The 18,335-nt window shown below is 35.8% G+C and overlaps 1 protein-coding gene across 1 annotated transcript; it reads right to left on the reverse strand.

The window, feature by feature from the left end:
- Positions 1-8,306: 8,306 nt before the first annotated feature.
- On the reverse strand, positions 8,307-9,797 carry LOC141646054 (transcription termination factor MTERF15, mitochondrial-like). The gene has a single exon (XM_074454144.1). It carries the CDS (start codon positions 9,732-9,734, stop codon positions 8,598-8,600), a length of 1,137 nt encoding a protein of 378 aa, XP_074310245.1. The 5' UTR covers positions 9,735-9,797; the 3' UTR covers positions 8,307-8,597.
- Between the last annotated feature and the right edge of the window lie 8,538 nt (positions 9,798-18,335).

Consider the following 18,335-nt stretch of genomic DNA (forward strand, 5'->3'; position numbering starts at 1 on the left):
CATGGGTTTTTCCTACGCATTTTGTCCTCACTCATTCGCATCCCGGAAACCTTCCTAGGAGGTCACCCATCCTAAGACTAGTCTCAGCCAAGCACGCTTAACTGCGGAGTTCTTTCGCATGGATAACTAGAAAAGAAAGTGCACTCTGTTGATATGAGTAGTACTTTCAATCCCTTTAAGCACTAGTCAGGTTTTAAGCCTATCAATGGATCTCTCCAAGGGGCTACCCCACCCGAATATCATCTTCGATTCAGTGGAATATTACATGAGTGCTGAAATTCTCTCATGTAGTTTTTTTTATTATAGGCACGACACTACACTGAGATTAAAGATATGTGATATTGGAGATTTAAACACTACTCAGTATTGATTAAAGAACTTGAATGTTCATGTTTGGATTAGAGGTGTTCAAATGCGGGTTTGGGTCGGATATGGGCCAAGCTCATGCTTAATTTTTGGCCCACGGACAAGCGGGTTAGCGGGTACGGGATGGGCTAGTGGGCTGGGCCTTTGTATTTTTCTTAAAATGTCTTGTCTGTACCCGCTTTTTTAGCGGGCGGGATGGGCCGGGTGACCCGGGTCAATGGGCGGGACAACCCATGAACAACTATAGTTTGGATTGACACTATATTGAGTGGCTTACAACCACTTATTAATTTTTCCGAGTAGTTCCCGTGATTAAAAAACACATTTTGCTTATTATATGAAATCATGGATCTTCCAAATTGGGCATTGTGTTTCAGCACATTGGAACACTAACTGTATTATACGTTACTCCCTGAAATATTTTTTTATTGTATAAAAATGCCTATATAAAATCTCATTGATAATATGAGAAATTGAGGTCTAAAGGTATTTTAAATTTTACTGAACCAAAAGTTTAGAGAATGTTATACATTAAACTCATTGAGTAAATGTTTTGAATATGATATTACAAAAGTCTTTTTACCCGATTAATACAAATACACTTGATCTGAAGTGAAATATATAAGAAACGGAATTATTTTTTCACATACCGATTTTACTTTTTTCACATACACTTTGTCATTAATTTTCCATCAAATGCCCTTCTAACCTCAAACCCAATCAAATTCACTTTCTACTTTTTTTATGCTAAAACTTAATTTAATTGCTCAAATGATTTCAACAATGGTTCTTAATTTACTAATCAATGAAGTAATTTATTTATTTATCGATTGTCAATATTGTTTCTTGCAAAAAATTTATCAATTGTTAAGAAATCAATCAATGCCAAGTAAGGAAATCAATATTTTTTGTTGCAATTTTTTTTATCAATCTTTACGCAATCGATCAATCAATGTCCAACTAAGGAAATCAACCATGGACCTGTGAATGTAGGTAGTGGTGTTGTGGATAGATTCTATAACTACACAAATAAGTTCCCAACACAATATCTTGCGTCATCGTATCAATGTATCCTTTCTCACAAGTAATGTCATCATACGGAATTACGGAGTATTACAAATGGAAAGCTTGGATGCTATCTATTTAATGGCGGACGGAATCTTAATAGAAAAAAGACATACTTGTACCTGACGAAGCATCTCTGACCGGAGGGAAGTCCAGGTGATGGGTGGTTGCTTGTGCGCGGTGGTGGGAGGGGAGGGGGTGGGTGGTTGTTGTTGGGTGGTCGATGGGTCAGTTTTTTGGGGTTTGGGTGAACGATGAAAAAATGACAAGGGTAAAATCTTAAAAGTCGTATGTGAAAGAGTAAAGTTCGTATGTGAAAAAGCACAACCCATAAGAAAAGTTTAGATGAATTGACGGTTCCAATGAATAAATATGAAATAGGGAGATGGAGTAGTTGGTATGAATTTGTTATATTTGAAGTGTCCCTCTAGTGACACAGATATCTGAATGATAATAGATGGCACTTAGGTTGTTATCTGAATGACAAAATATCATCTGGTTCGTTATTAGAAGGTATGGTACTTAGGTTGGATTTAATTGAGATTATTAATAGGATAGAGTAATTATTACAGACCACCAATAAGATGGATTATTGTTATGAAATAACCCTAAATATAATGGTACCACAAATTTATTCACATTCAGATATCATTGAAAAGTACTGATATTATCAAAAGATGATAAAATTATATCAATATATTTATGCAACCGACACACGTTTGTGCGCGATATTTTATGGACATTAGATGGGGATCTTATATGTAAGTTCATTTTGATTGTCATATAATATATGATTATAAATGAGCTCATGGACCCGAAGTCCATCCATTGACATGACGTCAATTGAAATTATGAATATTGGAAAGAAAACTTTACAGTTTGCATTTTGAGTCATCATCATATGCGCATATAGATAGTAAATTCATCATTGTGTCTTAGTTTTAATATTTACATTATTATTATTGCATTTTTTTAGAATATGTTATTCAGAAATTTGTTTCATTTCATATGCATGCACATGTTTAATGATTTTGTGTTAAATTGATAAATCCCCTATTTACTAAATGAATAGGTGATCCTACGTTTTTTCCCGCCTAATGATATTAAGTTCTAATTGGGCCTTTAATTTTGTATTCTACTAAACACATTGTGGGCCAAATATGCAATCTAAAAAATACAATAAAAAAATATAACTTAAAAAAAGTATAACTTAAACTGGATCAATCAACAATGATTGCTATAATTAAATTATCTCATTAATTAATAATATATTAATAAGTATTACTTCCTCCATTGCCAAAATTGACATGAATAATAAACATGTAAGCTGGAAAATTTAGTTGATTGGTTACGACATCAATCAATGATAAAACTAAATATATAATTACTACAAATAACTTATTTTCATCTTCAATCAGTGGCAACAAAATTTATACCATATAAAAAAAATCGACTTATACAACCACAATGTAATGAGATCATTATTTTTAATAACAAAAATAATAGAGGTTACGACAAAGATAATTTAAGTATCAACTAATGGTAGTAAATATCCTTTTTTTATACCTCATAATACTATTATTATATATATTTTAAATTTAGTAGATTATAACATTAAATTAAAACTATAGTTAATTTATGTTAATAATTTAATTTAGAACGACTCTACATAATAAAATCTATAAAATGTCGTGATGTAGCACGGGATCTACCCTAGTTATATATTAAAAGGAGAAATAGATTTTACTCCTATGAGGATAAACTCCCTGAAGAAGCCTCTTATAAATGATCATATGGCGATGTTTGATCAATTGAGTTTTGAAAACTCATAATGAAATGTATAAACCTCTATGATACGATTGAAAGATTATCGCAATTATTTCCAAATGGAATATTCAAACTCCTCAAGAGTCGATTATTGTCTCAACCTAAAGTTTGAGCAGATGATAATTTATATTTGATTGAATTTCTTGCTAAACCTATGAAATTAATTTATGGTCCAGAAGTACCATATAACGCTTGGAATATAATGTAGTAAAGTCTACAGTGTGGATGCCAATCCATACAACAAAATGATTTGCAAGAAACATCAATGATTTTTCAAAATGAATTGTTCATTATCGGATGTATTCTCCTGAAGAAAATAAATTCAAGAATAATAGCGACATTATTTTTCCCTTCTACTAGGGTTTTGTCCCAATGGGTTTTTCCTAACAAGATTTTTAACGAGGTAGCATGACTTGTTAATACACTTTAGTCATGATCAGCATGATTGTTGAAGTGACAATTATCTAGAAATATAATACTATATATGTCATTTATTAAGAAGAATTTCTATTACAAGTGTAACTATAATATTTGAGATGAAGACTCAAAAGTCATTATGAATGACGATATCCACTCTACGAGTTTTGAAGAAATATTATATATATATTGAAACTATCAAGGATTTATATTGATTGAAGATATCAAGTTTATCAACTACGGCGGATTCTATTTCAACGATCGAGAAGGTACCTCTAAGTATAGATTTCGAGATATATCAAGTTATGTAACCATCAGGGAGAGTAGCACGCGCTGTACTATTTTTCCTTATTCATGGTTTTGTTCCACTGGGTTTTCCATGGAAAGGTTTTAACGAGGCCGTTTTGTTATGCGTGTTTGAAGATTAATGTACTCTTTTCCTTCACTAGTGTATTTCCCACAAGGTTTTCTAGGAAGGTTTTAATAAGTAATCTTTTTCAGGAATAGACATTCAAGGGGGAGTGTTGTGAAAACTTATTGTGGATGTCATAAGTCTCACTCATGAATGCACATAATTGTAAAGTACAAATGCCTAATTGTAGGATGGTTCTAAACTCGTCCATTGACATTCATATTGCATAACTCTCATCTATTCATGTGTATATATATATATATATATATATATATATATATATATATATATATATATATATATATATATATATATATATATATATATATATATATATATATATATATATACCTCTTGTGCTAATAAGAAATACACAACTTTCTATTATTGTTCACTATTTCTCTATATTTTATAATAATGACAACAAATTTCACAATTATTACTTCTTCATATTCAGGATTTTCTTCCCATTTTTTTGTGCATAAGGATTGTTGGTGTATGGGGAATAGGAAGTAGGGTGGAGATTAGTTGTTAGTTTGTTTAGTTGATTAGTTGAAAGTTGATTAGTTGAAGTTTAGTTTGAAGGAATTAGTTTGTATATTATTTGTTTGTAAAATTTTTGGGATACACTTGGATACTTAGAAATGGGAGGGGATGTCCTCTATTTATAGAGCTCCTCCTCTTTCTCTTACATCCCAAGAACACTCTAGAATAAGACATTCTAGAGTGGCCTAGACATGGAACTCTCTAGAGTTCTTACCACTTATACACATGTCTAGAAGGTTTTAGGTTGTTCTACATAAACCTAGAACATACATGAGTCTTCTAGATCCTTCTAGTTGTTTCTATATTATTCTAGCACATTCCGGATAAATTTAGAACATTTCAGAAACTTCTAAAACCTACTAAAAGTCTCATACTTTAACAAGGATTAAGTAAGTGAATTTGGACCCCACAAAATACACAACTCCACATGTAATTGAATCTGGACCATACAAAAATTTTCGAAAAAGAAAATAGGGAAGGAAAATAGAATAAACCCAGTCCAATAAAGAAATAGAGAAGAGAATCCTAAATATGAGGGAGTATAGTTGACACGAGAGAGTTGTGTCCACAGAAACATCAACTCGTAAAAAATGAAATAATACATGGGAGTTACATAATTCATCGGTATCCGTCATAAGCTTATGACGGATATCGCTGTCATAAATGAGAATTTGTGTAACTCATAAGACCATAAAGGGACAGTTACATAGATTCTACATAACCACTGTCAGAAGTTAGCACATATCAGCCCGTACCCCCCAGGACTTGTGGAAGATGTCTCATCCCGAAAGGATCCGATGATTGTATAGTAACCGTAGCAGTAACACCAGCTAATTGGCGGCCACCAAAAACTGTCGTAGCAGTGACGGTGAGAAGGATAATGACGAACATAATCAAATATTGAGAAGCCTTAATCATCTTCCTAAGGGCGAATTTTTCTTATATTAACTTACAAAGCTCGAAATGTTTAAACACTAATTGCTTTATTTTGCTACTTGATATGGGACTTGGGAGTTGTGACCCTTTTGCTCTTGAGTTGCTGGTATTTATACCAATTATTGGAATAATGCATTTTTTCCCTTCAATTAATAATTATCGTGTTGGTGGGAGAGCAGTAGAGCATTAGCCAAAAACATATGATTAATCCCTAATTATTTGTCAACCATGAGACAGGAGGTCGTGCACAAAGTAGTGTAGAAATTATACGACCAAGCCCATCGTACACAACAACCAAACCTGGTAAACGGGTGAGCTGAGTCGGATCTAGGACATATGGATCTCAACAAAATACGAAGTTACGGAATAGGTTGACTACATATCGGATGTATATGGGCTGGGTGGGTTGGATTTGAGTTTAGGTCATACGCATAAGATTATATGTATCTTGTAAATAAATGAATCAACATATTCAATTTTTATTGTATATATATCTATAATAGTTAGAGCATGTCCAATCCAACAGTTCTCTATAAGGACTTGCTTCCGATTTTTGCAAAATAATAAGCATTTATCCTGACTCAACTTATAAGAACTGAAATTAAGTCCATAGAAGACCTTAATTTCGTGGCAATTACATTTATCCTTGCGCATTGTAAACAATAAAACCATGCCTAGGGCACGAGTGCATGATAAACACTGGTCCCATCACCATCTGTCAGACCAACTCATTAGTCATATATGATTATATTCATTAAATAATGTTTGGAATCCCGCAATACAAATTATGCAAGAAACACGAAATCCATCAATTACATTTTTTGTGCGGCTGTCAGAAATCTCACCCATACACATTATCACAACAAAAGCTGAAGTCAAGAAATAACTAGTTAACTACCTCAAGATATTGATTGGTCTCAAAATAATCTAATCCCGAGATCTTATAGGAGAATTTGTGCAACTTCATACTCCGAAGCCCATGGATTGTGTGCTTGGAGAAGCCAGCACCTGGGGGAAAAACTGTTCAAACTGAGAACAGTCTTATGTAAATATTTACCAATGGATAAACGAAGGGAAATCAACCAGTAACAACTTCACATTTTAATTTAGTGGGGTGGTAGAGCTCGACTTCTGAGTATGTTAACAAAAAATCAGCTCCATTTTAAAAATTTATGTACCCTGTCGATAATAAGTTTATTGATGAGCATAAAAACAAAACAAAGGACAAGATAATTTATCGATGAACATCATGAGGGATCCAATGCGGAAATTTCGTGGATCTGTTTTCACAAAAGTCATTGGAATTGAGTCCAAAATTGCACGAGATGTTTGGTAGCATGTAAGAAAACAAAGGATGAAACATTCTGGTTGAGGGCAGACGAAAGGCTATTTCTAAAATTACAAGACACGATTACCATGTAAGAAAAAGCAATTGATTATTATACTGGGATATGAAAATGGTTACAGTGTCATCAAAATGATATCCGTATTGAAAAGCCCATGATTGTGTTTTACAGAGAAAATACTCGGGAAGCACTGACTATAGATGTTTGAAGACGAGAAGCCTATGACTTTCAAGTTTCAACAAGAAAATGTAAAGCGGGCATAATTATAAATGTCCCGACAACAAGCAAAGAGCATGAAGTCTGAACTGACAAATTAGGCAATAAGCAGGCAATAAAGCCAGCAAGCAGCGAGTCATAACAAAGGGAAGTCACCACACCACACCATACCACACCACACCACACCACACACAGATTAGGAACCCCAATGAATATTTGCTTAAATCAATGGTGCAACGAACTGAATTATTAGCTTAATTAATTGTGGCATCAAAAACATCTCTAATTATATTCATAATGCAGAAAAAATGAATTGCGTAATTACTCACACTATGCGGTAACAAGATTCAGCATCATCTCAAAAAGGAGTTGACATCAGTCTTTGGCTCTTTGCTATTTTGATAAATATCAAGAAGATCAGGCACCGCTTCCTTATAAGGTTCAACAAGGAGTTTCAAGAACTGCGCCTCAGTTTTAAGCACGGCAGTATAAAATTTGTAATCTAACAAACACTTCTCCTTCAAAACCCGTAACACCCGATGCCTAGGCATCAACCGTTTCTCAAGGCTATAAGCAAACAGGGAAGAATGTGTAGCTAAGTAATTGGGCCCATACCCTAGCTCCTTCATCAAAAACTCCAACTTTCGCCTTATATTTTCAAGGACTACCCCTAACTAATTCAGCAACATGACATTCAGTCCACCCAAAGCTCTTAAACACTTGACGTCTAGACTCAAATCTCTTGTCACTAATCAAAAACAACAAATAAATGCCATACACAAACATCCCTCTACAACCCTACCCGCTAACTAATGGAAAAGCTCAGTTTTCTGAAGAAAGGGTCGGTTTTTGAGAAGAATAACAATGCAAATCACTTCAATGTCAATGTTATACTCGTATTCATTCGTCAACAACCCGACATTTGAAATAAGATTCTGCAGACTAGCTAATGTAATGTAAGAAGAGCATTTCTTATAAAGCATAATCTTACTCTCATCACTACCCGTTACAATCTTTAAATCTGCCAGTGTATGATTCAAATGTGTAATAAAAAACATGGGATTGAGAGAAATAACCCGAATCAAATCAAACCCAGAAAAGCCATGATATTGGAGATGGAAGGAAACGCAGAATTTGGTACGAAAACCAAGCATTGACAGGAAGTCAGGAAATTCCTAAAGAACCAGAATTGATAACAGCAACCAGAGTCACTCTGGCTCCCAATATTTCTATGCAATTAACAAACAATGACCATAACAACGTGAAGAGTGCACATCATCAAAAACAAACCATGAGCAATGTCGTTTCAATCATAAGTCAGGCATACAATGTCATTAACCAACTCAAGCAATAAACACATTCAACAATTTTTTTCAGTGCAGCTTAGAAAAGAGAAAAATAAGTTGCACCAACTTTTGCTACTTTAGTAAACATAACTATAGACCTCGCTACAAGAAGGCTTGGCATCACCTCGGAATGATGTCAATGTTGGAACAACCTTTGTTACTTTGATAAAGTTCAAGAAGACCTGGTGCATCCTCCTTAAAAGGTTCAATAAATATCTTTAAGAACTGCTTCTCAGATTTCTTGGCCGCAGAATAGAAGTTGTAATCTAATAACAAACCCTTCTCCTTCAAAACCAACAACACCCGATGCCTAGGTGCCAATCGCTTCTCCATGCTATAACCCAACAACACAGAACGTGTAGCTAAATATTCAGGCTTGTAACCCAGCTCAGTCATTAAAAAATCCAACTTTTTCCTGATATTTTCTTCAGATAGTAGCAAAGCATTAGGCTGTCTCCTCATTAATTCAGACACGTCATATTTAGTCCATCCAAAGCTTTTTAACAGCTGACATTTCGAGTCGATCGTCTTCTTACTAAAAGTACACAGCAAATCCACGCCATAAAAAAACATCCCAGAATTACGAGGAATCCCTAATTCTTCTTCAACCCTAACCAATACATTTTGGAAAAACTGGGTATTCCTCAAATAGGATTGGGGATGCTTAAGAACGCTATTCCGAATAACTTGAATATCAACACCATATTTATTAGTCAACACTGCAATATTTGAATTAAGATTTACCAGACCAGATGTTCCCATGAATACATGGGTTTTTCTGAAAACCTTGATTAGGTTTTCATTACTGCCCAGAATTGCCCTAAGATCATGGATAATATGATCCATATGCATTTTAACAAATAAAGGACTCGATGAAATAATACTAACTAAATCAGACCCGGAAAAACCATGATCTTGAAGAAGTTTAAATTTGGGTTTTAGGGTTTGGTCAACATTAGAAGCTAGGATTGCAGGGTGAGAAGATACAACCTTTTTTATATGGGTATCATCAAAACCGTGCTGTTTTAAGAAATGAACAACAGAATCAGCATTATCAGATGATTTGAAGTAATTAGTATTCTTGGAAGGTAGTTTGGTGGAAGTTGATAAAGCTTGTTGATGAGAGAAACCCAGATTATTAACCAAATAATTAGTGAAGGGCAGATTTGGGGATTTGGTTGAAAAGAGATGAAGATGATGGAAATTATGCAGATGATACACAACTTGAACGCTGTATTTGAGACGGATACTCGCCATTTCTTAGGTTTTCTCTATTCTTCATTCATGTCAAAATAGGAAGCGCCAGTAATCGGGATATCATCAGTCGTCTAGAGTACTCCCTCTGTCTCGGTCAGTTGTTGTCCTTTGATTTTGTCCTGATCAGTTATTATCCTTTAATTTTGGTACGAATACCAAAGAAAGAGGAAGGGTCAATTACTAATTAAATAACAAGTGTAATAAATTGAGAACAAATTGAGTGTAATTGATCAAATTACTCATCAAGTTCATTTTTAAAATAGAAAGGAAAACAATTGGCTGAAACACCCCAATATGGAAAAAGCACAGCAAATGACATGGACATAAAAAGTATTAATGTTTATCTTTTCGATTGATAAAAACTGAAATAAAATTTAACCATTCTTATTCTTAGTTATGAATTTTCTTAGTTATGAATTTATTATCGTAGTAATTTTAGTCATTTAATGGTAAACGATTTCAAGAATGTTTGCAAGTTCGTTATTTTTGAGTAATTTGAGATCGCTTTAAATCAAGATTAATTAACGGGAGGTGATTAGGTAAATTCTTGGTTTATCAAATTATGTTAACTAGTATTGGTGTCCGGCTTCGCCCGGACTACCTCTATTTACCATTAATTTTTTTTATTAAATAAATTTACTTAAAGTTGTATGACCCATAAATTCATTATTAATATATTTTTTTATGACATATCATAAAATTATGATGAAATAAATTTTGAGACAAATTCATTACTCCCGCTGTTAATATTTTACTCTTATTAATGATACAATAGTAATCACACTACTCCCGCCGTAATTATTGTTACTATCACTACTGCCGTATTAATATTGATAATTTCACTACTCCCGCCGTAATTATTGTTACTTTCACTATTGCCGCATTAATATTGATTACTAGTGATGCGTGTCTAAAATATGATGTTTCACACTTTATTCCACACGCATTTCAGAGCTCAAATGTGCAATATATGCCATTATTTCCCTATTTTCCTCTACTTTTGTGTTTTTGTCTATTATTGCAGAAATATGAAGAATTGAGCGGAAATCGAGCCGAATCCGTCCCTAAGTAATTAACATTGCATTTGACATGAAGTATTGACTCGAGGAATGAGCTTGGTGCGCGTTTCAAGGCCTAAAGATAGCAAAAGCATGGGTGCGTACGAGTTTAACAAGCGAAGAAGTGCTTCTCGACATTGCAGCCTGCTTCAGATGGCTATATCTCGCGTTCTACACCTGATAATCGAGTAATTCCAGTTGGAGGTGAAAGCTTATCCTCTTAGCTTTCCAACGCCGCGTAGAACGCCTGATTTGACCAAGTAACGAAGAAATGACAGCTGTTTTAAGATCAGTGCGCGCTGCAGAATTCGTCAGAATACACCACTGTACAGCACCTTTGGTCGATCGACTGATGCCTATGGTCGATCGACCAGAGCGCGATTCTTAATAAAGATCAGAAGCTACTGTTCAGCTATGCTCAGTCGATCGACTGGGTCTTGTGGTCGATCGACCAAGCTTCGAATCTGACGCAAATTAAACGAGAAGTTAGAAGCCCAACGCAATTAGGTTTTATAAAATAAGAAGTTGTGTTATTCCTATATAACCCGAGTGCTATCAGATTAGGAGGTATCTCTCCAGACGGAGACATTAGTTTAGAATTCTCATAAAAGTTTGTACTTTGCTTTCGGATTCATCTTGTTCCTTTGCTTCGGTAATTCTAATCTTTTAATTCCAGTTTTGTTATATCGTTTTTAGTATTAATTCTTGCTAGATAGAATCCCAATGCCCTAGTTATAGTATTATGCGCATTTATTCATCAATTATTTCAATTATGCAATCCTTTATGCCTATTATCAAATTTTATTGTTGTTATTATCACTAGTATGAGTAACTAAACACCCCGTGCTAAGATGTAGGGGATCTATGGCGTAGATGGCATTAGAATAGGTGACCCCGCATTAGGGCTTGGTCGATCGACTGGCTTAACTAGTCGATCGACTGAGCCGGTTGGTCGATCGACTGGAATAGCTGGTCGATCGACTGACTTCGTGTCTGATTAGCACCGTATAATTCGTTAAGTGCAATATTTAACAATGAGACCGAGAGGAGACTTGTTAGATGCTTAGTTTTGACCAACCCGTAGATCGAAAGATAGGGAAGGGCATTAATTAACGAGTTGAGACGACTAAATTGCTGAGATCGAGAGATAATGTAATTTAGGCGTTAGGAATCACTAATCAGGGCGAGAGCTAGCATTAGTGAGACTTAGGGACTAGTAGCATAGGCCGAAAGGAGCTACTAGTTAACTTGGACCGAGAGGACTTGTTTTACCCATCCTACACGACTGTATTTCGGACTTACCTAGGATTTTGTGCCATTGCAGCTATAGTGAACCGACCGTCTTAGCATTTCTTTTCATTAATTGTTTACTCTTTTTTTTATTACTTGCCTTTTATTTCTGCATTTAGACTTAGATACAATCCAAATCAAAACCCCCCCAGAAAATTCATAGACTGAAATAAGACAATTAGAACTCCCTACCTCCCTGCGGATCGACCCTTACTACCGCTTGTTAGTTGTAGTTTGGAAATTATAAATATTATTTTTGGTACTCACTTGACAGTATCAAATTTTGGCGCCGTTCGGGAGGCGGCGCTAGTTTTAGTTGTTTTTAATTTTAGTCTTTCTTTCTTTAGTCTCAGGGAACTTCGGTTCCTTGAGACCGTTCTCATGTCGTTCCTTCTGAGTTTTCCGCAGGAAGAAAACGAAATCTTTGGTGTTTATTTAGCCAGACTTTGGGAGTTTATTGAGCCCAGACGAGATGCCTTTTTCTGATCTCCAAATATCTTTGCACCATTTTAGGCATATGAATGACCCTACGCGAGCATACCTCGAGTCTATAGGTAAGTGGGATTTCGAAGGAATCCCCATAATTGAGGTATTATAATTCTTTAATTGGTTTGCTCTTTGAATCTCTTAAACCTACTTTTTCTCTTCATGTTGACTCGGATGAGGGGGTGGGTGAGACCTTAGAAACCAATCTAGGAAATCTTGACGGAGACATAGAGGAGACCATTAGCGTGGTTGACAATCCTTTTTATGAGGATAGTCTAGAACCCCTTTATGATTCTTGCACTGATAGTGAGGTCGATATGGAGGCTCTCTTTGAGAACCTCCATCTTGACGAGTCTAGCGATGAGGAGGGTGACAGTCTTGAGGTTAATTGGGATGTGTATGATGATATTATAGATGAACCTATTATAGAGGACCCGATTGACCCATTTGACTTTACCGCCCCATGCATTTGGGACGATTATCCACCTTCTCCCTTAGTTGAACAGACTCCTCCACCTCACAGTTCATACCCGTCTGAGCATCTTGATTCTACTCGCGTTGTTTTTGAGTTAATTGCTCCTGAGCTCTCTAATTTTCCACCTGCGGATAATTTGAGCTTTTATATTCCGCCCTTAGCTGGAGGGCAGAATTATTTTGTGGATGATTTTAAGAGCTGCCATAGGAAATTTGTTAGGCTTAAATGTTTTTACATTTTGATTTCCTATGCTATTTCTATCTTATGGTGCTACTTACAGTTTTGTGTAGCACATGCGCAGATGTATGATAGGTTCTTTGAGAGCCTTGAGTTGTTTTGATTGGGCTCCATTAGAGTAAGTCTTTGAAGAAAAAGAGGTCGAGCGGGACCGATAAAAACCAGCGCTAGGGAGGCAACCCGGATGTGATTTATTTAGTTTTGCGAATAAACTTCATAGTTGTTTAGAAATAAAAACTCTTAGTGTGTGCTTAGTTTAATTTTCGTCTTTTAGATTACAATTGGGTTTTGCGCAATTTTGGGCGCGTTATTTTGTGCATTTACAGGTTCATAGACCTCATTAGTTCAATTCATTGAGCTAATTAGAAGAAAACAGAACTTACAAAGAGGTCTTTCGATCGATCGATGGCCCTTGTGGTCGATCGACCGAGCTGCGACTTCCGGGAGTTTACATTTCTGTTCACCTTGGTCGATCGATCGGGTGATGTGGTCGATCGACCATGTTCGTTCTTGTACTGTTTTCGATCATTCCCCTTTGTGTTTGATCAATTTGCGGAGTTGAGGGAGTCTTTTCTCCACTTTATTTTCCGTTTCATTTCTGTTTTCTTCTGTTTTTCTTAACTTTGCACATAATTGTCGCTTCATTATTGTTTTCTCGGTTTTATGCGTGGTATTTGTTTATCTTTTCAGGTATTTATTGGTAGCATGCTTGCTCATTGAAACCTCCTAGCTCACGCTGGTTTGGGAGGTTTCCTTTTCTTTGCGCTTAAAGTCTTGTGAGTTCCGAGTTCCACTTCATGTCTCATTTATTTATTTCTCGCAAATTCCCGTTTCTCTTTTCTCTCATTACATGATTTTGCACAATGGGGACATTGTGCGAATTGGTTTGGGGAAGGGTTTTGCGTCGCATTTCATTTGCTTGCATTCACGTTTACATTTCTATTTGCATTTGTTATTTAATTTCCTATATATATACAGAAAAATCAAAAAATTTGAAAAATTCCAAAAATTCCAAAAAAAATTTGCACGTTTATTTTAGCATATAGGTCGAGTCGGAACGGTAGTATTTCAATGATGATATTGCATTTGCATCTATTTTTGCCTAAGCCTTGCTAATTGACATGTTATTAGTAGAATCATATATGCATATCTACGAGTTTTCGTTAAATTATTTGCTGAGCTTGAAACTTGACATAGATTTTTGGCAAGCTACATCATATTTCTGAGGTTTAGAGCTTATAACTGGTGACATTCATGACCGGTTTATCTAGGAATGTGAGTAGTACTCCTTATGAGACATGTTTCCTTAATTTGCATAATTATGAACTTGATCTACTTAATACCTGTATGCATTCGGTCTGTGGTTAGTTGACACATGTGGTAGAGGTTTCCCCTTATTCATTTTGCCCATGAACCCCACACTGCCAAAAATAGCCTTTTTGTCCCCTTGCTACATCCTACATTTAGCCTGTCCTTTGTCAAGCTAGTAGTCCATGTTTTTGGGATTGTTACTTCGTTTTTGGTGGTATTTGCTCTTTTGAGATGTTGTTGGGAAAATGAGAAGGAAAGAAAGAAAGAAAGAAAGAGAAAAGAAAAAAAAATGAAAAATGATTCGAAAAAGAAAAAAAGAGTTCTGTACTGTTCAAAGCAGTCGATCGACTGGCATCATTGGTCGATCGACTGGGATCCGAGAAAGAAATTAATTCGCATGATTCAAGCCTTTATCTTATGGCGATTTTTGCTCCCATGTTGCATTAGTATCTTATGGGGAGTTGGTTGATTACTGTTATTTTGGAGATTGTGAGTTTTGTGCTTGATCATTAGCACCCGTTTTGATTTGAGCAAGAAGTTGGATGTTGCCATATGGTTCTGTTTAGGCACTAGCTTGATCACCTGTACCTCCACATTCCCATAATTATCTTTTGCCTCTTCTTGCCCATTACCTCACATTTCCATATATATATACCTCGGCATGTGTTATGGTCATTAGTTTGGTTGGAATGCATATGTACGGTCATAGAGATTGCTTTCATATTATATTGCAGGCATGTTCTTATAGGTCGTAGTTAGGTGAGAGTCTTTACAAAATGAATTCTTTCTATCTTTACATTATTCACCTGTGCTTATGAGTGATATGAGCGACCCGTGAGAGTCCGATTTGATAAGTCTCTACAGTCGACGGTTCAGCAGTTCTTAACAACCTTATAACTCGTTTGCATGATTCGCATTGCTAATTGATTGTTAGTTGTTGCATTAAATTGGTTTGGGCTATTCAGTTTGCATTTCGCTCTGAGTTTGAACTCGTTCCATTAGGTCTTCAGATCGAGTCTAGTTCTTGCTTGGGAACAAGCAAGGTTTGGTTTGGGGAGATTTGATGCGTGTCTAAAATATGATGTTTCACACTTTATTCTACACGCATTTCAGAGCTCAAATGTGCAATATATGCCATTATTTCCCTATTTTCCACTACTTTTGTGTTTTTGTCTATTATTGCAGAAGTATGAAGAATTGAGCGGAAATCGAGCCGAATACGTCCCTAAGTAATTAACATTGCATTTGACATGAAGTATTGACTCGAGGAATGAGCTTGGTGCGCGTTTCAAGGCCTAAAGATAGCAAAAGCATGGGTGCGTACGAGTTTAACAAGCGAAGAAGTGCTTCTCGACATTGCAGCCTGCTTCAGATGGCTATATCTCGAGTTCTACACCTGATAATCGAGTAATTCTAGTTGGAGGTGAAAGCTTATCCTCTTAGCTTTCCAACGCCGCATAGAACGCCTGATTTGATCAAGTAACGAAGAAATGACAGCTGTTTTAAGATCAGTGCGCGCTGCAGAATTCGTCAGAATACACCACTGTACAGCACCTTTGGTCGATCGACTGATGCCTATGGTCGATCGACCAGAGCGCGATTCTTAATAAAGATCAGAAGCTACTGTTCAGCTATGCTCAGTCGATCGACTGGGTCTTGTGGTCGATCGACCAAGCTTCGAATCTGACGCAAATTAAACGAGAAGTTAGAAGCCCAACGCAATTAGGTTTTATAAAATAAGAAGTTGTGTTATTTCTATATAACCCGAGTGCTATCAGATTAGGAGGTATCTCTCCAGACGGAGACATTAATTTAGAATTCTCATAAAAGTTTGTACTTTGCTTTCGGATTCATCTTGTTCCTTTGCTTCGGTAATTCTAATCTTTTAATTCCAGTTTTGTTATATCGTTTTTAGTATTAATTCTTGCTAGATAGAATCCCAAGGCCCTAGTTATAGTATTATGCGCATTTATTCATCAATTATTTCAATTATGCAATCCTTTATGCCTATTATCAAATTTTATTGTTGTTATTATCACTAGTATGAGTAACTAAACACCCCGTGCTAAGATGTAGGGGATCTATGGCGTAGATGGCATTAGAATAGGTGACCCCGCATTAGGGCTTGGTCGATCGATCGCTTAACTAGTCGATCGATCGAGCTGTTGGTCGATCGATTGGAATAGTGGTCGATCGATCGACTTTCGTGTCGATTAGCACCGTATAATTGTTAAGTGCAATATTTAACAATGAGACCGAGAGGAGACTTGTTAGATGCTTAGTTTTGACCAACCCGTAGATCGAAAGATAGGGAAGGGCATTAATTAACGAGTTGAGACGACTAAATTGCTGAGATCGAGAGATAATGTAATTTAGGCTTTAGGAATCACTAATCAGGGCGAGAGCTAGCATTAGTGAGACTTAGGGACTAGTAGCATAGGCCGAAAGGAGCTACTAGTTAACTTGGACCGAGAGGACTTGTTTTACCCATCCTACACGACTGTATTTCGGACTTACCTAGGATTTTGTGCCATTGCAGCTATAGTGAACCGACCGTCTTAGCATTTCTTTTCATTAATTGTTTACTCTTTTTTTTATTACTTGCCTTTTATTTCTGCATTTAGACTTAGATACAATCCAAATCAAAACCCCCCCAGAAAATTCATAGACTGAAATAAGACAATTAGAACTCCCTACCTCCCTGCGGATCGACCCTTACTACCGCTTGCTAGTTGTAGTTTGGAAATTATAAATATTATTTTTGGTACTCACTTCGACAGGTATCAACTAGTTTTAAACCCGTGCAAAATAATGCACAGGTCTGATGTTTAAAAATGTCAAGTACTACTTTCTTCATTTTCTTTTTATCTTCCCAATCTAGTAAAATATTCCTCCAACATATAATAGAAAGGTGAGAAGATAAAAAAAAATGGAGAAAGGGAATGCGATGAATTTGTCAGGCGCAATCATTCGATAGAGGAGCATATAAAAGAACGTGATTAACTTTAAACGGATCATTTGTCTCAACCAGGTCGTGTCGTGTTAACTTTAAACGGGTCATTACTACCCCAACACTAACCCGGCCCATTTACATAAACGGATCATTTGTCTCAACCCTAACCCAACCCATTTAATTTTTCTATAACCCAACCCGACTTGTTTAACCATTCATCTTTTAATAGCTCATTTTAAACCATTTAGCCCGTTTAACCCAATAAAATAATAAATAAGTTAAGCTTTATAACTCTATTATCCCAAAAATAATGAATAAAGATTCTTATTTTAAAGTTTTTTGGTTGGATTATTATTTAAATCCAAATATATTACGATACATTTAAATAAATGGGTTATTCTTGTTGGGTTCGTGTAAAAAAAAAAAAAGTTGAACCCTAACCCGACCATTTTAAGTTTCGTGTCGTGTCTGTGTCAACCCAATTACTTAAATGGGTCGCAACGTCTTAACTCGAACCCGCTAACTTCATGTTGGGTTTGATGGAGTTAGTGTCCTCCACAATAGTGCATTTACATAATAAATCTCATTAAAGGAATATTATCAAGATATTTATTATTTGATCCTCGTCAGTTGATTAACATAAATCAATAACGGTTGGCTGATTAGAGTTTGACGTTATTGTCGTGAGACGGCGGTGATCAACTGACCCCTTTCGGTCACACCTATAGGAACGAACCCCAATTTATAACTAATTAATTGTATGAGATACAATTTATTTAGTCCCTTGATTT

The sequence above is a fragment of the Silene latifolia genome, chromosome 3 (assembly GCF_048544455.1).
Source record: "Silene latifolia isolate original U9 population chromosome 3, ASM4854445v1, whole genome shotgun sequence".
NCBI classification, from domain to species: domain Eukaryota; kingdom Viridiplantae; phylum Streptophyta; class Magnoliopsida; order Caryophyllales; family Caryophyllaceae; genus Silene; species Silene latifolia.

Coding starts and splice junctions, on each gene's coding strand:
- LOC141646054 (XM_074454144.1), bottom strand. CDS start 9,734: ATGGCGAGTATCCGTCTCAAATACAGCGTTCAAGTTGTGTATCATCTG.